General features: G+C 42.6%; 1 protein-coding gene across 11 annotated transcripts in view; it reads left to right on the top strand.

Annotated features, from left to right (window-relative positions):
* The first annotated feature begins 945 nt into the window (after positions 1 to 945).
* The window catches only part of LOC132368248 (contactin-associated protein-like 3), a 256,094-nt gene continuing 231,569 nt past the window's right edge, over positions 946 to 25,470 (top strand). For 2 of the 11 annotated variants that reach the window (XM_059927028.1, XM_059927026.1), the window contains exons 1-2: positions 946 to 1,034; positions 5,054 to 5,199. In XM_059927028.1, the coding sequence (XP_059783011.1) occupies positions 5,106 to 5,199 (94 nt within the window). In that variant the 5' untranslated portion in view covers positions 946 to 1,034; positions 5,054 to 5,105. Of the gene's footprint in view, positions 1,035 to 5,053; positions 5,200 to 23,620; positions 25,335 to 25,470 lie in introns of those variants that run through there. The other 9 variants (XM_059927032.1, XM_059927031.1, XM_059927023.1 and 6 more) reach the window with 8 other exon arrangements.

Raw genomic sequence — 25,470 nt, 5'->3', positions numbered from 1 at the left:
GCTTAGTGCTGTTAGATGTGAGGGGTCTTCAGAGGCATCCTGTTGAGTGAGAAATGCTCTAATCTTGCAATTGACCAGAAAGAGGATCTGATGATTGAAGTTTCTTTGGGAAGTATTACAAAGTCAGGTCAGTAAGTTGATCCCGCTACTATTTTTGTTGTTGTTGTTTTTAATGCCGACTGAAAGTCTGCAAGAGATTACAAAAAAGGAGGGAGGGAAAGTAAAATTGTTCCCATACTACCTGCTGTGCTGAAATTGGCCCAGATTGTCCACTCTCTCTCAAAGTTATTTATAAAAAAAAAAAAACCGTACAAAGGAAACACCTGTGAATCAACATTTATTGAAAAACCTCCATGTATTAAATACACTGAGAAAAAATATTCTAGTAGAGTAAATGCGTTTGGAAAAACTCTAGGAACGGAGTCAGGAGACAGTATCTTAAGAGTGTTTCCCAGGTCTGAATTCTTTGCTAGAATTGTTCTTTAACGGAAACTTCAGGCTTGCTAGGAAAAAGGACCTACTCTTTTTTGAAAGGCATAAACAAGAACCAAGGAACTGCAGTCCAAAGGGCATGAAAGCACTTGCCCCAATTTGAGGCTACTGTGCTTAGAGCGGAGCTCTCCAGAACTATTTGTAGCTAAGTGCATGGGTTTCACGTGTGCAGTATAAAAATCAGGAGTGCACATCTCACAAGAGCTGGTTTTAAGAAGAGACCGTCACGAAGGTTCCCGGCGAGGAGCGTCGCCAGAGACGCTCCGCAGCGTGCCCGACACTCCACCTCTCTCCTCTCTGGCAGAGAGCTGCAGGACCAGATGCCCGTGTGCCCCGCGCCTGCACGCCTGTGCACGCCCACGGGGGCGGGGCTCTCGGGCACGCGGACCGCCGTCCTCCCACGGTTCCTGGCATCTGTTGGGGCAGTCGGCTCCGGAAGACAGGAGCGCATGCGCGAGCGCGGAGGGTGGGGCCCCAACGGCCGTCCGGCGGGGGTGGGGCCTGTCATGGCGGCCTCGAGAGTCAATTCCAGGAACCCTGAGGTAAGGGGTACGGGGACTTTTCACCCCTCAGGTGTCACCGCTCTGCGCTGTTGTTCACCCTGTGGGTTGTTTGTGCCCTTGTCCGTGTAAGGAGACTCCCCACAATGTGGATTCACGCCCCCATAGAGCTCGATTCCCTTGAGGGGTTTACCCCAGGGTTATTGGCACCACTGGGGAGCCGGCTGCATGAAGGGTTCAGTGATTGCGGGGCCTACAGTGGGGGGGAAATAGTGTGTGTGAGCTATTAAACAGGTGCCCAGGTGCCGTTCTAGGCTGCGCGTTCTGAAGAGTACAAAAGCTAGAGGGACGTTCTTGCGAGTTGAAAACCCTCATCTGGTTCCAAAGGTGTAGCTCAGGTGATTGGAAAATGAGTGAAGATCGAAGGAACACACTCATGGTTTCACTAGTGTCTTCCTTCTTATCATAAAAACATCAATCACCACTTATGTTCAAACTGCATTCTTTTGTCAGTGATGGGAGCAACTTTGCTGAATGTGGTAATAAACATGTATTTGTAGTCTGATGTCAAATCATGATTGATTTGCAAGCATAGATGGGGTCTGTACATATTTAATTGGTTGGTGGGAATCTGATATGTAGTCAAAGGTGTGGGTTGGTTTTGTCTGTGGATGTTTGTGTCTGAAGGGAGGTCATGCCTGTGTTTTTGTGAGAGTGTGTAAGAGTGAGTGTTGTACTTGGAGGGTGTTGAGATGTGACGCAGGCATACTCAAGGAGTTGGTGGTTAGGTGTTTGTAATTAGGTGTTTGGGGAATATGTTTACACGTGTTTTTTTCACCCATGAATTTGGGGATTTATGTGTGTCTAATGGTGGATTTGGAAGGATTATCTGCATATGCATAAGGGCAATGTCAGGAAAAATAGTGGTGTATATTACTTTGGGTGTCCAGTCTGTTTATTTTGTATATTTGGGGAATGTAGGATGATCATTTGTGTATTCAGGGCATGTTGTATGGTTATGGGGTGTTTGTGTGTGTGCATTTTCAGGAGCTGTCTACGTATATTTGGATGTGTAGAGGGCAAGTCTGTGACTATTTTATGGGACTGGTGGATGTTGTATATGTAGGTATGTCGTGTTTGTATGATTCTGTATTCTGCAAGATGGCAGAGTTAATTGTGTGTGAGAGGTTGGGAATGTGGGGTTATGTATATGCCAGTAGTGTGGTACTGTATGTGTATTTGGAACAAAGGGCATATAGGATGATATTATTGCATATTTGTAGTGTTCTGGGTAATTGTGGTTGCATTTGGGACTTGTGGAGAGTTATGTGTTAAATGAGTTTGTGTGTGTATTCAAGGGGCATGGCCACTTGGAGGAATATTTGCTGAGGCTGTGCATTTGTAATTTTCAGTAGGAGCCTCTGAAGCTTATGTATTTTGGGAAGTGAGTATATGTGTATCTGATAAAGAGGTGGGGTTCTATGTTTCTACAGGGAAGTTGGACAATTGCATTTCTATGTATTAGAAATATGTGATATGGGTATTTGTTAGTACTTGCATATGTGTGAGCTGGCTCCTAATAGCTAGGGATAATTTGATATATGGAAGTTGTTTCATAAATGGTTTGCTGGAGATACTTCCATGTATCTTACTTGTGTATTCTAATCTGTGTGTGTGTCCATCATCAGGTTCATGCATTATCAAAGTTTGTTCATAAGGTATGGAGTTGTTAGGAGTATTCAAAGTGTATTTCTTTGGAGAATGCTAGGGTGTTTATACATGTGTTTGGTAGGAGTAAGAGGTGGTCTGTCTATATATTCGGGGTGAGGGTAGAAATATATATATATATATATATATAAACACCCCCCCCCCACATATACAGTTTATATGTTGGGGTAGTGGTGGGGAGCTTGTATTCTGGAGAGGTAGCATAATGTATAGTGTTTGGGAGGGGATCTGTATGTTCAGGGCTTGGGAATATTTGCATGTGTGTGTCCATAGGTGTGTGAGAATTGTGTATGTATATTAGTAAGACTGCAGAGGTTGTCGGTGTTTTTCTGTTTTGAGTGTGTCTGAGCATTTGGGGTGTATACTCATGAGTAGTTTGTGGGTGTGTGTATTTGTGATTTGTGAGTATATCAGGAGGCTTAGAGTCCTCTATGTGTCTATTTCAAAATGTAGTGCCTGAAGAATTTAGTGGTGTTGCTTGTTTGTGTGTTCTCAGTATTAGTGAGGTGGACTTATATGTACAGTTGACCCTTGAACAACACACGTTTGAACCACACGGGTCCACTTATAGTGGATTTTTTTTCCAGTAAATACTACAGGACTACTACACGATCCATGGATGCAGAACCACTGCATGGAGGGTTGGCGCCCTAACCCCCAAGTTGTTCAAGGGTCAGCTGTATTTGATAAGAATAGGTTATTTGTGGCTGTGTGTGTTTTTGAGTTCCTGGGGCTTCTGGGGTATGTATTCTGGGGGATGTGAGAGTTTAGTTTGTGTGTTTGGAAACCAGTAGACGGTGTAGGTTATGTGTGTGTGCAGGAATCCTGGAGTATATGTATTTTAGGGCTGTGGGATTGCATATGGGTCTTTTTTGGGTTGCACATGAGACAGTTGTGTACTTGGTGAGCCTGTGTGTTTAGGTACTCAGTGTGTACATCTGGATGGCATATTGGTTGCACGTGTTTGTTTTCAGGCCCATGTTGTGTGTGTATATATAGTTGTGAGAGTGGAATGTGAATATTCAGGGTGAGTAAGGTTTTGTCTGTAAAAATTTAGGTAGTAAGAGGTAGTCTGTGTATTTATTCAGGGTGAGGGTAGAAATGTACGTGTGTGTTCAGGATATATATATATATATATATATGTATATGTACAAACACATATGTGTATGTGGTATCCTTTTGGTTATATATCTGTGATGGGAGTTGAGGGTTCTACTTGGGGTGTAAGTGGATTGTGTGCACAAATTCATAGGAAAAGGTATGGGATGTGCTGGAACTGGTTCATACTATCCTGGGATAGTCAATGGTGCATATCTCTTCCCAGCTCTGTGTTCAGTGATGTCAGGTGGGTAGCTTGAAATTGGTCATGCTGGGAATATTTATACCACGTAGATAGCATAGGTGAAGTCTTTCCCACCTTTCACGGAGAGTTTTTTAGCACTTACCAGCACACCACTGATGTGCGTGTTTGGATGTATGTATGTAGGAAGCAAGAATATTTGGGCATCGGTGGGTACGTATGGGACACCCATGTGAATTGTGAGTGGGGCTATGGGCCCCTGTATATGTGCATTGACCCTGGTAATTGTGAATCATTGCATTGCTCCTATCAGGTTGGTCTGTTCTTTAGGGCCAAAGAATCCCCATAAATGTTGTTGATTCCCAGTAGAAATCATGCAGATGGATACAGGGGTGTCTGTACCTTAGGCAGGTGGACACTCCTTCAGCATGTGTGTGGTCCTAGCATCTGGGTCCCTAGAAGGGGGGGCCTGGTGGACAGATGGCCATGCAGAGCAGAACCTTCACAGGTGTGTTGTTGGCGTGACAGGCAGCAGTCAGAAAGTCACGGGGCTTCCTGGATAGGAGGTCAGATGACCAAGGGCTCTCCCAGGAAAATACCCTGAGAATCAGTTGGACAGCTACAGGCGTTACTGGCTCTTCTGGGGCACAGCTGACGTGCAAGGACACCCTCCACATGGGGTCCAGAGCCACGTGTCCCTGAGCCCAACTGCCCCAGGGTGGTGGGAACTGTTGCATATCAGGCTGGTCAACTGTATCACTAGGTCTCAACCAACCTGTCTCCATGGAAACCTAAGTCCTCAGGGATAGGCAGGACCTCTAGGGATCAGTGAGCTGACAAGGACAGAGGTGGGGAGACTTAGTCCCCGAGGGAGAGTTGGGGACTGAGACCTGGAGAGCCTGGGGAGTCCCACTCTGAGGAGATATGGCTCTGATGTTCCCAAACCCTTTAGACATGTTCTCTGTTCTTTTCTGAAGGCTCATGATGCTTCTAGCAGTGGGAAGCTTATCTCAGTTTCATGTTTCTCTGATAGGATGAACTGACCCTTTTATTCACTATTCCACATCGAGCTGCAAACCCATCAGATGGAACCACGTGATCATTGTGGCCACCAGCTGACCCTACAGCCACCTTGTGCCTCCCTTGGACCCACCCAGGAATTTCTGAGTCTTCTTTATGGTGAGTCTTGTGGCCTTTTCTCCCTCATTGTGAATCCTCCTGCCAATAAGACATGCTGTGAATGTTAACAAAAGGAAACCTCAACTAGAATTGGAGTCTGGAAGGCCCGTAGAGGGAGCTCTCATGCCGTGTCACTCATCATCAATTACCCCAACAGGAAGAGGTCATTTACTGACCCCAAACAGGAAGTGCAACCACTTTACTACCCCAGCTGGAGGAGGGAAGACTTCCTTCCTGGCCAGCAACAAGAAATAGAAAATAGAAATAGCTAATAGAAAATTCCGCAGTTTAGCCAATGAGAAGCCATTGTCACCTGAAGTTTCACTTTCCTCCAGTGAACTTTCATTTTTTCCCTTGATGATGACTTTCTTTCCTTGTCCCACCCTCTTTACTTTAAAAGCCTTCTGGGACTTCCCTGGTGGTCCAGGGGCTAAGACTCTGCTCTTCCAATGCACGGGGCATGGGTTCGATCCCTGGTCTGGGAACTAAGATTTCCACATGCCATGTGGCGTGGCCAAAAAACAAAAAGCCTTCCATGTTGTGTAACCCGTTGGAGTATCTCCCTTTCTATCAGATGAGATGCTGCCTGATTCATGAATCGTTTAATAAAGCCAATTTATTCAAACTTCAAAGTAAATCTTCAGATTTACTCAGTTAAATTTTTTTTTTTAATACATTGGTGGCATTCAGAGGTGGCCACTAACAGTTGAATATGTATCCCTCCGGAAATGTTCTGTATAAAAATATGTATGTGGGGGCTTCCCTGGTGGCGCAGTGGTTGAGAATCTGCCTGCTAATGCAGGGGACACAGGTTCAAGCCCTGGTCTGGGAAGATCCCACATGCCACGGAGCAGCTGGGCCCGTGAGCCACAACTGCTGAGCCTGCGCGTCTGGAGCCTGTTCCCCACAACGGGAGGGGCCGCGACAGTGAAAGGCCCGCGCACCGCGATGAAGAGCGGTCCCCGCACCGCGATGAAGAGTGGCCCCCACTTGCCGTAACTAGAGAAAGCCCTCGCACGAACCGAAGACCCAACACAGCCAAAAATAATAAAATAAAAAATAAATAAATAAAGTAGCTATAAAAAAAAAATATGTATGTGCACTTTTCTAAAATCCACTCTCATGATTCCTCTTGCTAACAGGATGATTTTATGATTAAGTGCTTATCTTTTTAAAAAGAAAAAGATAAATATATTGGTGGCAGTGATGGGATCTGAAGCAAATTTCTGATAACATTTGGGACAAGGAGAAACAGGTGTGGTGCCCACAACTCCTTTGAGTTCACTGTCTTTCTTGCCATTCCTGAAGGTTGTTGGTAAGCTCCTCTTGGTTTGAGCTCCATTCTCTTTGATTGAGTTTGTGCTCGCAATCTAATTGGCTTTCCTTTACAGGGCAGGTCAGTTTGGCTGGTAGAGGATTCTCCCTGAGGCCAAACCCCTAGCCTTTCACATGGAAATTCCCAGGACACAGTAACATCTCTTGGTTATTGCCAGTATATTTTTGAGTGGTAAACCCTAGCCCCTAATTTTGTTCCCTGGATTCCACATTGGGCACTGCTGGCAGTGTAGTCTGCACTTCCCCATCTGTTTGGCATCAGCCCTCAGTTTCCATGCTTGGAACTGTTGGTGGCGGCTATAGTTCTCCATTTTGTTTGGCATCAGTTTGCAGTCCCCATTCCTTGGGATTTGCTGGTTGGATCTTTTTCCTCAGTCCAGGGATCCCTGGGAATTGGTGGTGGTGCATACCAGGCCTTCTTTTGGCCAGGACATAGTAACATCTCTTTGTTACTGCTGATATATTAAGGCGCAGTTCTTTTGTGTGTTCTTTTGGGTTGACAAAGGCTAGCTAAGGAAATGAGATCCTTTATCACCAAAGAGTTGAGAATGCCAGCTTCTGGCACACCTGCTTATTTTATATTTGAGGACTATGGTCCTGGAGGCTGTAGATATTTAGAAAGATGGCAAAATTATACTAATATTGATCTAGAATTACAGTGGTCATTGTGGGGAATGTTCCAGTTAGACAAGATTGTTCATTTGAGGAAAACACTGGAGAGCAAGGGTTCCCAAATTGGACAGGGAGAATGAGATGCCTGCTTTAATTGGTATGTAAAAGTTTACAGAAGGTTTCAAGATTCCAACATAGCTTCGTTTAGAGACTTAGAACAGAAAGCTAATGAAAAATTACCGAGACAAAAGGTACCTGAAACAAAAGACCATAGGACGGATGTGACTGCAGATTTAACTCCTACTGTCCCCCCCTTTCCTTTTTCACCTGAGTACTCTTGTTTTACTCATTTTCTGTCTGAAATACTTTTCTATTCCCAAGAGAATATTTAACAATTGCCATTTAAAGTAAAACTAGCTGAGGTTGCAGGTGAGCCCCCTCAGGTGTCCTTTACCCCTTGGTCAAAGACTGAACTGAGAGCTATAGTCAAAGAATTCTCTAAACCTAGGGAGGAACTCCCAACATTTTTTGAAGAATTTAGAGTCCCTGTCACGGCCTATGTCCCCAAACTGCTAGATCTTTATCCGCTTGTACACATGTTGGTAGGACTGGGGGAAGCCCCAGAATGGACGTGGGAAGCAAAATGACATAATCCCTAGGATGATATTCAAGATCCTCAACCTAAAAAGGCTTGCAGAATAACAACTAACCTTTTATAAGCTATTCCTAAAATCTTCCCTGCTCACACTTGGTCTATTATTAATTGGCCTAATAATGATTGGCCTGTTATTCACTCATACAAACGAAAGAGGGATGAATCTGTGGAAGACTTTAGAGCCAGTTTGTAGGCTCTCTTTTTACAGCATTTGGGGTTGCAAGCAATAAAAAGGCCACTCAGCCTACTTTAACTGCCCTCTTTGTAAATGGATTATCTTCTGAGATTTGTGGATTGATAAAAGGGCAGAAAATAGGCTGGGAGGCTGTAGGCCTGACTGAACTCCTGACTATAGCTGAGCATTTTGAAAGGACCTTGGAGCAAGATCACAAACAGAAATCCACCAAGCTCATAGCCTTACAGTTACAACAGCTCTAAGGCAAGAGACACAAAATAACACCTAGGCCTCCCCCATTACAACCTCCTAGGGGTCCATGATCAATTCAATGACCCGAAGTTGATGTTTCATTTGTAATCAGTGAGGACACTAGAAAAAAAGGTGTCCTCAAAGGTCCTATGCAAACTCTTCACAAATGCTCTCATATCTGTCTCAAAGGGAGGGCCCCCCCATGACCCTCTCCCCTAGTTGGCAGAACTCCAGAGGTTCTCTGGTAAACTATTACCAGCAATTACCTTAAACAGCCCAGAGGAAAATAGAATGAAAATTGATGAAAAACTGCCAAATTTCAGTTGATACTGGAGCTATGCTTTCTACTTTAAACCCCACTCTCATATTTTACTTTGAAATCTACATTAAACCCTAACCCTAACTGTAAACATAATTACCTAACCCTTTAACACCCTGTCCCTAGCCCGAACCAGAGCTGTGCTTTCTACTCTAAAGCCCACCCTCAAAGAACAACAGGTCCCTCTGAGTCAAGAGGATGTTTCCATAGTGGGAGTACCTAATAAAGTTCAGAGAGAATTTTTATCTCAACCAAGATTCCTTTTTGCTATGCAATATAGCCCCAGTTAATCTATTCGGTAGAGATCTCTTTTCTAACTTAAAAGGGCCAGTACATTTTGCCTCCAGTGGAGATCTCACCTTAAAATTTCCTGATCAACCTGAACCTGATTATTTATGTTCTTTACAATCTGTCCTGGACATAAAAGAGGAAGTTCAGCAAAAGTTCTCTAATTTGGTGGAGATGCCTGCAAATTTGGGGGCTACTTCTGACAGTGTTAACATCAGAAGAATAAAAAAAATGCAAACCTATAAAGATTCAGATAGATGTAGCTAAACCTCTCCCTAGGTTTCCTCAACAACTATTAAAGCCTGCGGTCATACAAGGTCTCACACCTATTGTAGAAAACTTAATTTCCCGGGAGGTAGTCATTCCTGTACTCGTCCCTGCAGCATGCCAATCTTGCCTGGTTGGAAACCTGGCAGGATGGCGATTTGTCCAGGACTTGGGAGCTGTTAATAAAAATAGTTATTCCCTGTTTTCCTGTTGTTCCAAACCTAGCCACCCTTCTGTCACAAGATTCAACTGACTTGGAATGGTGTACTGTTGGAGACCTTTGTTCACCTTTCTTCAGCATCCCGGAGACCCAACAGCCAATATCTATCTGCCTTTACTTGGAACAATCAACAATATACCTGCACCTTTATGCCTCAAGGGTTCACTGGGACCCCTTCTTTTTTCTCCCAAGTACCTCACCAAGATTTAAGTACCCTCTAGTTCCCTGAGAAATCAACCTTTTTACCATATGGAGATAACCTCCTGCTGTAGTCAGCTACTGTAAAGATTCCATAAGGCATGCATAAAAGATTCCATTTATTTGCTGCAACAGTTAGCTGAGAAAGAACACAAAGGAAAAATTACAATTATCTCTAGACACTGTTCATTACCTAGGACATAATCTAAGCACTGAAGGAATTCAGCTATCTCCAGAGAGAATTAGGCTGATACAGGAACTTCCTAGACTCACAACTAAGTGCTAGCATTGTGGATTTCTAGGTTTAGCTGGTTATTGCAAGCTCTGGGTTCCAAATTTTTCTCTGTTACCTCTTCCACTCTATGAACTTATTAAAGATTTAGTCCCTGTATCCTTTGCTTGGGAAGATAAACATAAGCAGGCTTTTATAAGGCTAAAACAAGCAGTGCAAGAGCTGCCTGCCTTAGGGTTACCCAAATGATCAGGTTCAGGTTGATCCGGAAACTTTAAGGTGAGATCTCCACTGGAGGCAAAATAGATTAGCCCTTTTAAGTTAGCAAAGAGATCTCTACCTAATAGATTAACTTTAGGTTATGCAGAACCTTTTACTTTATTTGTGCATGAATGGCATAATCAGGCCCCGCGGAACTATGTGAGCATGGTAGTAAACATAGGCCTATTGCCTATTATAGCATGCAACTTGAGTCAGTTGCTTATGCCTATCTCAGTTGTCTTAAGGTTATAGCCACAACTGCAAATTTAGTGGAAGCCTTGGCAGATTTGACTCTAGAAAATGAAGTTTATTTGCAAACTCCACACATTGTCCACAGTCTTCTTAACTCTGAATTGACAACGTTTCACTGCAAGTGTCACTAGATTCACTTCCTGTGAAATCCTGCTTTCACCACCTAATCTTTATCTTAAACTTTACAACGTTCTCAATCCTGCTACACTACTACCTCTGTCTCACAAAGGTGAGGACCATGACTGCAAGGTAACAGTGTCCCATGGGAATTCCCTGGTAGTCCATTGCTTAGGACTCCGAGCTTCCACTGCAGGGAGCGTGGGTTCGATCTCTGGTCGAGGAACTAAGATCCCACAAGCCACGTGGCGCAGCCCAAAACAAAAACAAACACAAAAACAAAACAAACAAACAGAAAACAATGTCCCATTTTGTGACACCGTGTCCTGAGTAAAGATGTTACCAAGTCCAAGCTTGCTGTGCTTGCCGCACGACAGGCCAATAAGTCGGAGATGAGGTGTTGAGGCAAGGAATATGACTTTATTCGGAAAGCCAGCAGACCGAGAAGATGGCGGACTGAAGTCTCAAAATAACCATCTTATCGGGGTTTGGATGCCAGTTTCTTTTATAGCACAGAGATGGGGAGGGGATGAGGAGGTAAAGTAAAAGGGCCATAAGTTTTGCGAATATCCCCTGGAATGGCCAGCCTCAGGGAGGGGATGTGTTAATTTCTTCTTAATTGCAGCCAGCCACAGGTGGACAGAGTCCGTATGTTTCCCTGAACAAAGGCACTTTGGTTTAACATTCAGGCAGAGGAAGAGGGTTCCCCGAGGCAGGCCATTATGTACAGACAGTATCCTTTTAGTGAACAAAAGCAGCGGAAGGCAAAGGTTAAAGTAAAAGAAACAGATCCAACGTGTAGTCAGATTTGGCTCCTCCCTGTTCCAATTCCCTACTGTCAATGTCCATTCCACAGTCTTGTGGAAAAAGGGGTGACGGCCCTTCTAATTGCTTCGTCAGATGGAACTTTCCGGGAGTGTCCACCATCGGTGCCAGTGTTCCAAACGTTGTTTTGTTTTTTTTTGTTCCTCTCTGGAAATTGTCTCCTTTACACCTGTAGCCTTAAAAAAATATTCTCAGCCTAAAAGTTGAGAGTTATGATCTATTTGACGGGAATTTTGAGAGCTTAAAGCCTGGGAAGCAGCATCTCAAGTTAAGGAATTTGGCAGTTTTCTATGTATGGGAAGATGCAAGAGTCTGGGCTCACTGAAATCATTCATTTGATATGTACCTCAGCTACCCGGGGCCTGTATCCTATATTCTCATATCCTGAGTTTCGTCAGGGCTCACCGGCTCACGTTGGAGGGCTGCAATCGCTAATGACTGATGTGTCAGGCAATATTCCATTTCTCAGATCCTCTCCTCTTGGTCAGGATTTTGACCAATATTTGGGAGACATTTCAGGATCAAATTTTGTCCCACGGTGCTGGGAGGCTCATCCCAGGTCAGGGGAGAATTCTTGATATGCCACTCCAGGTGCTAGTTTTTGGACTAGGCCCTATTGATAATTAAAGATCCTCTGGATCCTCTATCTAATTATGACCCAGGAGACATTTTCCCTTGTTGCTTCCTCCCATACCTAGAATCACACTATTACAATTATTTTATGTTATAAATGTGATCTATTTCCTCAAGATGTTTAGCCATAGAAATATTGTTGGAGGCCTGGTTACATACTGGGTACTGTAAGAGACACCAATCTTATAAAATAGACAGGATATAAGTAATGCAGCTAGTAACGTTAACAAAGACACAGTGCAGCAGGGAGACACAAAGAGCAAACAATCTGGAAACAAAGAACAATGATCAGTATAACTACTTGTAATCCAATTGCAATAGCGAGCGACCAGAGGTACCATAACTGAGTTAGTGAGCCATCCGCTGTTTCAGTGTACCAGCAGTGCATACTTAGACATGCACGGCTTCATCTTTGAGACAAGCATACGCTACTGGCAGGATCAACCAGGTAGAGAGAAAAAGATAAATGTTTCAATTCTGCTTACAAGGGTATAATTTAACAAATTACTGTAAGTCATAATTAGTTTAAGGGGAGAGTTTTGCTTACACCTGGAAAACACAGATTCAAAACAGTCATTTTTCAGATAGAAACCATAAAAATTATAACCATAGTCACCAGTTTACCCAGTCATGTGCAACTAATCGTTTTTGTTAACAGCTTTATGAAGCCATCAGGTTTCCCATTAGAATTCTTCAAGATCTTACCCAGTTCACCTTTATGGTCTGAAAACCAGAAACTTGTATTTATCCGAAGGTCCCTTCTATAAATCTTCTTGAAGAGGAAGCATTTTTGCAAAGGCATCAGAGTGAAACCATAACTGTGTACAATGACGAAAGACTTAAGAAGGCACTTTTTTTTGGGGGGGGGTGTAATTCAGATTTTATTGCTTATTATGTCATTCCATACAACTTTAGGTAAACACGTTGAGAAAATATACTGGGAGTATTAAACAGATGATGGCAATATTGATGAAAATGTTCAAGTGTTTTACATAAGGTAGTTAAGAGGCACCGCTGCCACCATCAACCCCCCCCCGAAATTTGTACATTTCGTATAAAAAGAGTAAAAATAGTTCATTGGCATTTAACTAGCATTATTCCTTGTAATCTATGAACCATGATATGCCTGAATAATTTCAGAATCTTCAGAGCAAAACAAAGCATTTTCTTTCACTAGCAGACATAGCAGTTTCAGTTTCTTTAAAAAACAAGCAAACAGGGCTTCCCTGATGGCACAGTGGTTGAGAATCTGCCTGCCAATGCAGGGGACACAGGTTCGAGCCCTGGTCTGGGAAGATCCCACATACCACGGAGCAGCTGGGCCCGTGAGCCACAATTACTGAGCCTGCGCGTCTGGAGCCTGTGCTCCGTAACAAGAGAGGCCGCGATAGTGAGAGGCCCGCGCACCGCGATGAAGAGTGGCCCCCGCTTGCCACAACTAGAGAAAGCCCTCGCACAGAAACGAAGACCCAACACAGCCATAAATAAATAAATAATTTAAAAAGAAAAAAAGAAAAAAAAATCAAAAAAAAAACAAGCAAACAAATCAGCACAACAAAAACTATACACCCAACCCCAAAACAAAAAAGTTGGCATATTCTAGTGGTCCGGAATTTTGACGTTTCTGTCGCATTAATTCAAGAAATAAAATGTGATTCAGCATTTAAAAATGAGACAAGCTTCTTCACCATAGTTATACTTACTTTATAATTGAAACGATTTAACTGAAGCCAATGTTAACCCAGCAAAAACCATGGCTATAACTCAAACTGCTCTTTTGATAAAGAAACTTCTTTAAAAGTTTACTATTCTTTAAAAACTCAGACCCGAGCTGCACAGGTGTAATTGAGGAACCAACAACTGACTCTTCCTGAAACAACAGCAGCAGTTCTAAGTGTTTTTGAAGCTGGGGAGTATATACAGAATCCCTGTAAACGGCACATACACATCAGTAACTTCCTGCTAAAACAGCATTTGAAAGACTTCTATGTCTATTTTTACAAAGATGAGTGGGCTGAGACCTACATTTGGCTACTTGAAAAGAAACAAAGAGAAGGCACGTTTAAATCTGATTACGATGCAATTGACAAAGTAACATGGTTACTGCGGTGACATGCAACACTTTCCGATAATAAAGAGAATTCTGACTGGTAACATTTTACCAGGACATACCAAATTTTAGGAACTCCATATAATCTGTAGAATACCTGTATCATTTGGCATACAATGTAACCTAAGAAGATTTATTGCTTATTTGACAACACTTCCCGTGTAATTCAACATACCAAGTCAACCGAATTAGTTAATATCTCTCTTTGGGATGTTTCAGGGGCCCTTTGAAGCACCCCAAAGTTAGCTAGAGCTCAAAGGAACTTCATTATAATTTGATTTGGGAAGTTTTGTCCGAAAAATAAGAAAAGGGTTTAAAACAGTCAGATAGGATCACATGTCACTGTGAAACAATAGTTATTCAGTTAGCCAAAGTAACAATAAAAGATTTCAAAGGCAAGTACAGAACAGATCTCTTAAAAGGTAGAAAAACTTAAAATCTGGTATCAAAGGCAGTCCAAAATCTTAAGAAACCTTGTCTTCTTAACAGAGAGAAAAGCGAAATTCAAGTTTTGCACCAGCTTACTTTTAAAATTTATTGACTCAATTAAACTTATTTTAAACTTAGTCAATCCTGACCACGTACAGAACTCTTTTTTTCAGGGTCCACTTTCCATAAACCTTCTGTCACTTATTTTAGCACAATTCTGACTTTCAAGTGGTCAGATATCTGGAGAGACTAATTTTAGATAGACCTTCCTAAAAGATAAGTATTTTAAAAAGTTCACCTAAAGCTCTTATTTCATTTGCATTTTCTTTCCTTAAAAGTTTCTTCACATCAGGTTATTTCCTTGCTGACAAATTTGCAATAGATATAACAAGATTTTATTTAGCTTATAGTAAACCTAGGCACAATAAAAGTATTATACTTAATGTTGATGACTCTAACAGCATGTCTATATTAATTAGATCAACAAACGAACTTTAGTACCAGGTCTTAATTAATACTGAATATTTCCCAGTTCACATGAACCTGAAGCTCATTTAGCTCAGTTTCTCTTGTATTTAGAATAGTTTGGTTTGTAAGTGCTCACTTTTCTTTAAGCCAATTAAATAGAGCTCATCCACAAATCCACCTCAGCAATGTTATCCAAAGACAAAGACACATACGAGGACACAAACATACAGAGACGTCATAGTTGTCATTTCCAAATTTCAGCAGGGAGTCAGGTACAGCCATGTGAAACCCATCAGTTTACAAAAAGAGGTTGGATTCAAATTAGGTTTCTGACAGATGGAAAAAATCAAACTCTCTTGTCTAGATGGCTGAATTTTTACAGAAAAGACACTTAGGTTTTTTATTTATCCTTGATAAGTCAATTTCTAAATTACTTTACCCTCTTTTAAAAAGATGCATTTTAAAAAGATGGCAGAGATGAGGGTTCCGGAGAAGACCAGAAAGGACGTTTGCATCTCAAAGATACAGGCAAGTTTTTCCTAGGATGACTTTGTTTCCCCTTTGTTTAATATTTACAAGCCTCTTAAGATAAACAGGGAGGGTTTGGGGAGTGGTATCTATTGGAGAGTCAATCAACTCGTTCCCCACTGTCAAAGTTCCCTGGGGCTCCTGTGGGAAAATTGGAATTGGACGCCTCAAGTCCAAGGGCGTCGCCTGGCCTCTTATAGGTTGTCAGCACAAGGGAAATTGCCCTGCTGTGGAAGTGGCTCCCGGTCCAAATTGGGTGGCCTGTGGAGTCTTAGATGGTGATACTAAATCCGGCTCCTGTGCTCTGGGGGTTAACACAGAAACGTCTATTTGATCCCCGTGGGTAGGGGAAACAGGAGGTGGTGAATATGATGGCGGCATGGGGGGAGGGTGGGCAGTTGGAACAACTGCCGGTGCAGCTTGCTGTTTTGCAAAACACTTGTAACTGCGAGATCCTATAAAAGTTGAGTGAGCCATTCAGGGGCTACCGCCCTTCTGATCCTATATTTTGGGTCCGCACCCTATTACAATAGTATATCATGTGTTTCTTAGTCATAGGCTCAGGGCTATGTTTCACCCATTTATCTAATATAGGCCCCAAAGGGCTCTCCTTCAGGGTAGATGGAGTATTTCCCATTGTGTACACCAAAACGCCAAAGACGCAAGCAAACTCTGGCATCAGTGCACACCAAACCAAGACCAAAACCAACGAACCAGTTCCCAAATCGGTTCTGAGGGGGTGTAGTGGTGTAGAGAGCAGCCGTCTGGTCCAGAAGCCCACAGGCAGCTAGGAGGAGCTGTGTTAGTCCAAAGGCTCCGGGACACATAGTCCATTCTCAGCCCAGAAGGAGCAGCCAGGGGGAACCAGTGGGAGGGCTTGACTAATTGACCTTTGTGCCTGCTATAAAGCTTATTGTTTAGCTCTTCGCCAGTAAAATATGGAGAGTTTGTACGTGGCTGCATAAATGGGTCTACGAATGATGGACAAGTGTGGTATTTGTTGCCTCCAAAGTGTGAAGAGACCTAAGTAAGACGAGTTGGGCTTGCTAGAGTGTGTTGGGGGGCTGAATAGTTAACAGCTGAGGTTTAGCTGCAAGAGGAATTTCCTGGCTTTTAGAGGATCAGTTAATGCCCAGAAATGTAATAGTTGTGGACAGCCCTTGAATTTTCTGTGGGGCAGTAGCCCACCTGTATGTTATAGATGGGTCATCAACCATGTTAGGGCCTCGTGCACCAATCTCCTGAGGGGCTCTGGATTAGAACATCAGTATAGTGCCAGACGGTGCAACGGGACACCAGGTCTTGCCAGCAAAGACTGTGGGCAATAGCTGGGCTGTTAAGATAGCCAGTAGGCAGACAGGTTAGAACACACTGGGTGCCTTCTGCAGTAAAAGTAGACTGCAGCTGGGACTCCTCAATAACTGGTACTGAATAGAACATAATAGCTAGATTGTCACAGCAAAGTAATTCCCTGGAGCCCTTTGGATATCCTTAATTAACTGGACAGTGTTGGAAATGGGAACCTTAATAGTGGGGATCAGCACTGATATTTCAGTAGTTGCTTATAAGGCACCACTCATTAATAGCAGGCTTTAATAGCAGCCAAATGGGGGAATTGAAAAGGAGAAATGGTGTGTTTAATGACTTCTTCTTGTCATAAATTTTGAATTTTGGGCTGCAATCCCACAGCCCCCTGTCATACATGTTATTGGGGGATATTTGCTGTCTTAGGTGGCAGTCGTATGGGCTCCCAATATTCAGCTTCCACCAGGAAGACCAGGGATTTGGGTTTGTTCCAAATGGCGTTGCGGTACATCAAGGCATCCGTAGCTGTAACGGGAAAGGGTAGGGTCAAAGGGGCTACCACCACTACAAGATTTTTAATAAAGATTGTTTCAGTAGTGACAGTCAATGGAAGCTGAATGCTTTCCACTCCCCTGACTATTATGCGTTGTAATCTAACGTGTGGCCCTTGCTTATAATTGGAGGGTTTCCCAGGAAGCACTGTAATTTGAGCTCCAGTTGTCAATGAGAGCCATAAGAAAAGTTGTTTATGTGTGTCCCAAGGATAATTAGAGAAGTATATGGGCAGTTGTCCCAGAGGAGGGCCACGCTCCAGGGATCTGCCAGGTCCCTAAGGCAGAGGCCTTGGCAGAGGTCAGGGTACAGGATTCGGAGAGGTGACAGCTGCCCATCACTCCAGTCTGCTGAAGAGTCTGTAACGCCTGAGCAAAAATTTCTACCTTGTGCTTGGGCTGTCCCAGGGTTACGTCATTAGGGACCCCGATCTCCAGAGCTGCCAATACAGGGAGGTCTGTTAGTCATCCCATGAAGGATGGAGCTGTGTGAAGCACCACCCCTTGGTGGAGACCAGTAAGGGTCCCAGAAGTCCCTATATCCCTTAAGGGTCCTCTGTTGGGTTCCTGGCCGATGGGGCAGTGGGGCCCATGTGCCTTTACTGGCAAGTGAGATTTGGGGCTTCAGAAAAATTATCTTTCTCATATCTAGCTACAACATGGATGCAGTCCAATGCCTGTTGTACTGTATCTGACGTTTCTTTGAATTGTAACAGCATGGCTTTATAATTAGGGGGAACACAGTTCTCCCCCTTCCCTTGGAGAAATTTTTTCTAGAAAAATTTGCATTTCTATCATGGTGTAGTTACACGTCTCTGTTTCTTGTTCATGCTGGTCATCCGATGTTTTGGTGCAGTGGATGGTGACAGGGAATACCTGGAAGGGAGTTTTCCTCTTCCCTGACTCATATGCTGCCACTTCCCGTTTAGGGTGTCCCAGTCAGCCTCGGTGGGGTCAAGGGATGATTTGCAACAGCAGCAAGAATTGCAGCAACATAGGAGGCACTTACCTCAGCGGCATTTGCCCGCTCGGGGTGCCATGATGCCCCTGGTAGAGCTGCCTCTGTCATGGGTTAGGGCTGTGTGGGGAGCTCATGGATGTATGTTTGGGGTATAGGATGGTTTGGGGTAATAGTAAAGCTGTGTAGAGACTGTGTATGTGTGATCTGGGGAGAGATGAGGGACCTGAGTGCCTTTATGAGTGTGCGGTTGGTGTAGCATGGTGCGGCTGGGTGGTGGGGCTGGTTCTGGGTGTTTTGAGGCTCAGTGTGCAGGCATTTGAGAAGAGGTAGGGGTATGCATTTTAATGTTTTGTGTGTTGGATCTGTGTGTATTCAGAGTATAGGGGTTATACATATGCTTATCCTGTAGGGTAAGAGTTTAGGGAGTGTATTTTTGGTGTGGAGGAATTTGCAGAGACTGGGGTTGTCAGTGTAAATTGGGGTTGCTAGCTGTGTGTTTATAATCAGGGGATGTGACAGAGGCTGTTTATAGTATCTCAAGAGGGAGATGGGTGTATGTTTGTATTGGGGGTGTGAGTTCATCATGTGTTGTGGGGGGAGTATTTAGGAGAAGGTTGGAAACATTGTGTCTCTCTGATGGTATTTTGTGTTTGTCTCAGCTTCTGAGGCATTGTACATACGTGGATGTTCACAGCTGTGGGGGGACTGTATGTGTTATATTTGGATTTGGGGGGTTGTGTCTTATATTAAGAAGTATGTGAGTTTGGTTTGAATGTATTTGGCTATTGTTGAAGGGTTTGTGTGTTTGCATTGGGGGGTTATATGGGGTTGGGTGGATTTTTGTGGGATATGAGGATTTAGGTGTTTGATTATCGGGGGCCGTTGGGGGTGTGTTTTTGTATTCAAGACTGGGGCTGTGATTTTATTGGGGTTTGTAGTGCATGTATATTGGAGCAGGAGGGTTCTGGGCACACAGGCATCTTCTTACAGGTAGGGAGTTTGTGTGTTTGAGGATGTTTGGAGCTCTGTGGGGCTGTGTGATGGTGGCACAGGCGACTGTGGGCAGGTGGAGTGTGTGTTGGGCTGGAAGGGAAACTCGAGGGCATGTTGGTGACTGTGAGGCGCCCATGTGAACTCCCACGTGGACTGACCTTTGTTCCTTCTGACCTTCTATGGCTTGTACCCATCCTGATCTTCTGTGGCAGCTACTCCCCTGCAATGGTCAGCAATACTCTGCTCATTCTTAGCCAGATGAGTCAGGAAATGTCACTTCCTCTGGCAGCTGGATGTGTCTCTTGCAAGTGAGTGGTCCTGGAGTCCAGGGTGCAGGACTGGTGGACAGATGCAGAGTGAGGCTGATTCCCCCATGAGCCCTCTCCTCAGTGAGGTGGCCAGGAGGTCAGGGCTGTATCTCCAGAGGGTCAGACATGGCCAGTCCTCTCTAGAATGTGCTGGAGGGGCCAACTCATTGAACGGACCCTGCCAGGAGATAAACAGACCCCGAGGACAATTCCTAAGGGAGAAGTCTATACCTACCCATCTTCCACTTTCTGCTTTGGATGGCCTCTACCACAAGGTAAAAGCTAAGCCCCCTCACACGGCCCTTCTTGGCCTAGTCTTACTGACCGGCCAGTCTCTCCCCACATCCTGGCTCACTCTGGGCCCTCTGGTGATACCAGCATGAGGCCCCCCTGCATGTCAGTTCTCACCTCCTTGCCTTGGCCCTTGCTGCCCTTGCTGTTTGTCCTGCTCTTCCTCTCCCAAGGTCGTGAGTCACCTTCTCCAGGTGGGAAGGATCCACTGAAAATGGAAATTTGGGTAATTACTGCATCACCTGAGTCTCTAGCACGTGCCAGGCACTATGACGCTTGCCAAATCCATAAAAACCCCATAAAGCGGATGTGCTATTAGTTGCACTTTGCAGGTGATGAAGCTGAGGTTCAGAGGTGAGCAACCATTACCAAGTACCCTGTATGTACCAGAATAGCAATCAGACTGGTCAACGTATCCAATAAAGCCAAACATTAGTCTGATCAGGACGCTTAGATGCCAGGCTGTAAAGGCGCAAAATATGTCCCAGCAAGAGAAGGAGCAGTGCCAAGTACCCCAGCAAAGAAGCAGAGTTCATATCCTGCTTTCTTAATCAAAATAGCTGCAAATCAACCCACAGTTTCCTACTCTGTTAATAGGAGGAAAATACCAATGTGCGTTGTCCTATAAAACTACCTTAAGATAGTATGTATGATCCCGAGTGCTTTGGTAATGACCCCAAATCATCATCATGAAGTTGGGATACTTCTTAAAACACTGCAAGTCTTACACACTGGCATATAGAATCTGTCAAGTCAGTTCTTTGGGTAATGATGGTAGATAGAAGTGGCCCAGAAGGACAGAAGACAGAAAATAGAGCAGAAACTATTTGTCCAGAGGTGACAATGGGTCATAGCCAAGGTTCAAGCATTACTAGGGAGGTGGTGAAAATAGTAATGGGCATAGAGTGTAATAAGTCAAGGATATCTAATGTAGTTTCCAATGAAAGTTTGTGAAAGACATATAACTAAAAAGATAATAGGCTGGGAGGTGAAATAGTACAAAACATTTGATATATTTTTTACAAGGATAAAAGAAGATAGAAATGAACATTAAAGAAGTAGGTCAAATAGAAAAACTGTAAGATGGTAATAACCTCACAATATGATGATGAGGCAACTTAGATTTATTTTGTTTAAATAAATTGGTAGACTATATTTAGAGTAGTTTTAAGTTTAAAGAGAATTTGAGCAGAGTATAGAGTTCCCATACACCCCCTCACATCTATTCCCCAAACCAAAGTTTCCCGTATTATTAACGTCTTGCATTAGTGTGGGGCATTTTTTACAATTGATGAGCCAAAGTTCATACATTACTATTAACTAATATCCATAGTTTACATTACAGTTTACTCTGTTGCATATCCTATGGGTTTTGACAAATGTATGACAAGCATTGACCATTACAGTATCATACAGAATAGTTTAAGTGCCCTACCTTTTCCAGGATGTCATATAGCTGAAATCATACAGTATGTATCCATTTCAGTTTGGCCTCTTTCATTTAGCAATATGTGTTTAGGGTTCCTCCATGTCTCTTCCATTTAGTACTCTTATAGCTCAAGCTGCCATAACATAATACTATAGGCTTGGTGACTTTAACAACTCACAGTTCTAGAGGCTTGGAAGTCTAAGATCACGGTGCTGGCCAATTCAGTGCCTGGTGAGGGCTCTCTTCCTGGCTTGCAGACAACTGTCTTTTCACTGTGTCCTCACATGGTGGAGAGAGACAGAAAAATCTCTCTGGTTTCCTCTTAAAGGGGCACTAATAGAGCCTAATCCTCATGACATCATTTAATCTAATTACCTGCCAAAGGCCTCATCTCCAAATACCATCACTTTGTTAGAGCTTGAATATATGAATTTTGGGGGGACAGAATTCAGTTGCTAGCCTCATTCTTCTAACAGTATAAAATATGACGAATAAAGAAAGCTCATCATTAAATTATCTCTTTTCTAGAATTTCTGTCCCCATGTAGTTATCAACTCCTGGGTAAGATAGCCTAGGAAAGCAAAATTTTAAAAAACACATGAACAAGTTTTTTTGAATCTCAAAATGATTTGAAGGCAAGAAACAGTGTTTGAGAGAAAATTGGGGAACCTTACTTGCATAAGAAAAGGTGATATTCCTGTTCAGAGTTGAATGCCATTTTGGAGCCAGTCAAGCCAGGCTGAGGAAGCACATTCTAAGCAGAAGCAATAAAAATTGTGTGCAAAGAGCCAGGCTTGTTCTAGAAATTAAACAAGCCCCACTGTGAATGTGGAAGAGTGAATGAAGGGATGAGAAGCAGGATAGGTGAATGGAAACTAGGTTACAGAGGCCTATGAGTACAGATGGGCATATGCATGTAAGAACACTACTCATGGCAGGGAAAGAACCACCTGGATGTATCAGAAGGAACAAGTTCTTAACACTCACAAAGGGAAAAAAAAAAAAGAAAGCCTGGTCTTCCCAGCTAGAATGGAAAACTGTTTAATACATGAGTATTCAGAATAGTTTTCAATCCGGAAATGTGGGGAAAAACTTAACATGGTCTAAACATTACTTGGGTTCCACCTAAAAAGCTTAAAAGCAAGACTCAGAAGGATAAAATTATTTTTAAGTAATTTAACTGTATCCCAGAACAAAGTTCAAGAATATGTACAGAAATACTAAAATATTTAGCATCAGAAAAGGAAAATCTACAGTGACTGTCATCCAATAAAAAAATTACCAGGTATATCAAGAAGCAGGAATATAGAACCACAATGAAGGGGAAAAAAAGCCTAATTAAAACTGACCCAGAAATAGAAAAATTAAAGCATTAGTAGACAACAAAACTAAAGTAGATATTATAATTATATTTCATATTTTCAAGAAGCTACAGGAGGGATTGGACATGTAAAGGAAGGTATTTTTTAAAAAGCAAATCAAAGTTTTAGAGATTAAAACTAAAATAGCTGAGATTAAAAGTACATTGGATAGAATTAACAGTAGATTAGACATTGCAGAAAAGAATTAGTTAACTGAACAAAAAGCAATATACATTATTCAAAATAAACACACAAAGAAAAGAAAAAAAACTTTAAAAAGATATGAATATCAAGAGAATGGGAAGTCAAGTCATAGATGGGGAGAAAAAATGTGTAAAAGACAAATCAGATAAAGGATTGGTATGAAGATATACAAAGAACACTTACTGCTTACCACTAAAAAAAGAGGACAACCTGATTAAAAGTGGACAAAAAATCTAAACTGACACCTCAGTAAAGAAGATATAAAATATCAAATAGGCATATGAAAAGATGCTCAACACCTTATGTGTTTGGAGAACTGCAAATTAAAACAACAATGAGAAACCACTATGCAGCTATGAAGAGGACAAAAATTCAGAACACTGACAACACCAAATGCTGGTGAGGATGCAGAGCAATAGGAACTCTCATGATCGCTGTAGGGAATGCAAAATGGTACAGACTCTTTGGAAGACAGTTTGGCAGTTTAATAAAAGAGTAAATATACATTTACCATAAAATGCAGCAATCAAGCTCTTTGGTATATACCCCAAAGAGCTGAAAATTTACGTCCATACAAAAGCCTGCACATGAATGATTGTGGCAGCTTTGTTCATAATTGCCAAAAATTAGAGGCAACCAAGGTGCCCTTCCATAGATGGATGGATTAAAAACAAACAAACAAACAAACAAAAACCTGTTCCACATTCATACAATGGAATATTATTCAGCAAAAAAAGGAAATAAACTACCCATGAAAAGACATGGAGGAACTTAAATGCATATTACTAGGTGAAATAAACCAATCTGAAAGGGCTACGTACTGTATAATTCTTAACTATATGATATTTTAGAAGGCAAAGCTATGGAGACCGTAAAAAGATCAGTGGTTGTTGGGGGTTTGGGAGGAGGAAGGGAAGAGTAGGTTGAATAGGTGGAACCCAGGGGATTCTTAGGTCAGTAAAAGTATTCTGTGTGATATTACAATGGTGGATACATGTTGTATTAGTCAGAATTCTCCAAAGAAGCAGAACCTATAGAATACATGCATGTGTTTGTAACAGGGAATTAGCTCTTATGATAATGGAAGCTGAGAAATCCCACAGTCTGCCATCTGTAAGCTGGAGACCCCAGAAAGCTAGTGATATAATTCAATCCTAGTCCAATGGCCTGAGAACCAGGGGAGGTGGTGATATAAATTCCAGTCTGAGGTCAGGAGAAGATGAAGTATCTCACCTCACACCATGAGGCAGGAAAAAGGGGCAAATTCTTCCTTCCCCCAGCTCTTGTTCTATTCAAGCCCTCAACAGACTGGATGATGTCCACCCACATTGGGGGGGGGCAATCAACTTTACTGAGTCCACCAATTTCAATGCTAATTTCACCTGGAAATTCCCTCACAAAATATACCCAGAAATAATTTTTAATCTGGGTCCCCCATAGCCAGTTAAGTTGACACATGAAAGTAATCATCACAAGTCGACCCTGTGTCAACATGACACCCATATGCATCTCCTCAAATCTTACTTAATCCCCAAATAAGACAATAACAAGGTCTTAATTCCACTTAATATGATACAACAATTCTGAGTCCAATCAAAATACACTAACCCTATCCCCAGAAGAGGAGGTAAATCCTTGTGATATAACTTAAAGTACTATAATGTAAAATTAAGAGTACTTACATATTATGATATAAAATCAATACAACTCATGTTACATAATAAGGGAATATGAGAGAGAAAAAACAAATAGACACTTAACACAAATATATTCATAGCAAAAAAAAATGGTGTACTCATGACAATTACAGTCCTGGTTTCTGTAAGTGGTCAGTTATAGCTGGTCTTTGTAACTACTTTCTTATACCCATTCTGTATTCTTTCTATCTTCAGCAAGCACCTCAGCAGATCGTGGTTCTTCCCTGGTGGGTGACCAAATCCTTCCTTCTTGAATAGTCTGGGTCATTAGTAGCCCTGCCTAGACTGGGTTGTTGTAGTTTTCCACTGAGCTTAATCAAAGAACATGGTAATACTAAGGGATGCCTTAAGCGATCTACTATATCCAGATACACTTTTCCTTACTTCCGTGTGGAAGAGTAGTCCGCAAGTAGTATCCTTGTATCAACAAACACTTTCCTTTCCTTCTTTGTCTGTTGATTCAGAGGCATGAGGAGCCCAAGGTAGCTGGGTGTTAGTCTTAACTCCCAGTTCTTTGGAATCATTGCTGTGTCTCCTGGTAGAAGCATTTTCCCCTTTGGAACTCAGACCAGCAGAGCATAAGGTCACAGGAACAAAAAGCAAAAATTTGATAGTGGGTCACTAGGGATAATACTGAAGAGTTGAAAATAACTCTTCTCATTTTTGTCCCTTAAAATTCCTGGACCCGAGAATCCTGGCTATGGAAGAAAGAGGACCATATATTGGACTCCAATTCAGAGCATATACAACCCTCTGGAGAACCTTGCCCTGGGACAAGCAGAGGTACTGTCACATAGCCAGCCCTGTAACTGAGTCTTCAGAAGGCCATTCCACCATTCTATCCAGCCTGCTGCTTCAGGTAAGACTAGTGAATTCCAAGGGCCCATTGCCTCACTTCATCTGCTGTGAAATGTATTCCTTGATCTTGAGCAATGCTTGCAGAATCCCATGACAATGATAAGTCATTCTGTAAGATCATGGATGGTAGTTACGCA

This window comes from Balaenoptera ricei, chromosome 6 (genome assembly GCF_028023285.1).
Source record: "Balaenoptera ricei isolate mBalRic1 chromosome 6, mBalRic1.hap2, whole genome shotgun sequence".
Taxonomy (NCBI): Eukaryota; Metazoa; Chordata; class Mammalia; order Artiodactyla; family Balaenopteridae; genus Balaenoptera; species Balaenoptera ricei.
Note: the sequence above shows the minus strand (reverse complement) of the source record. Positions and strands in the feature narration are given on the sequence as shown.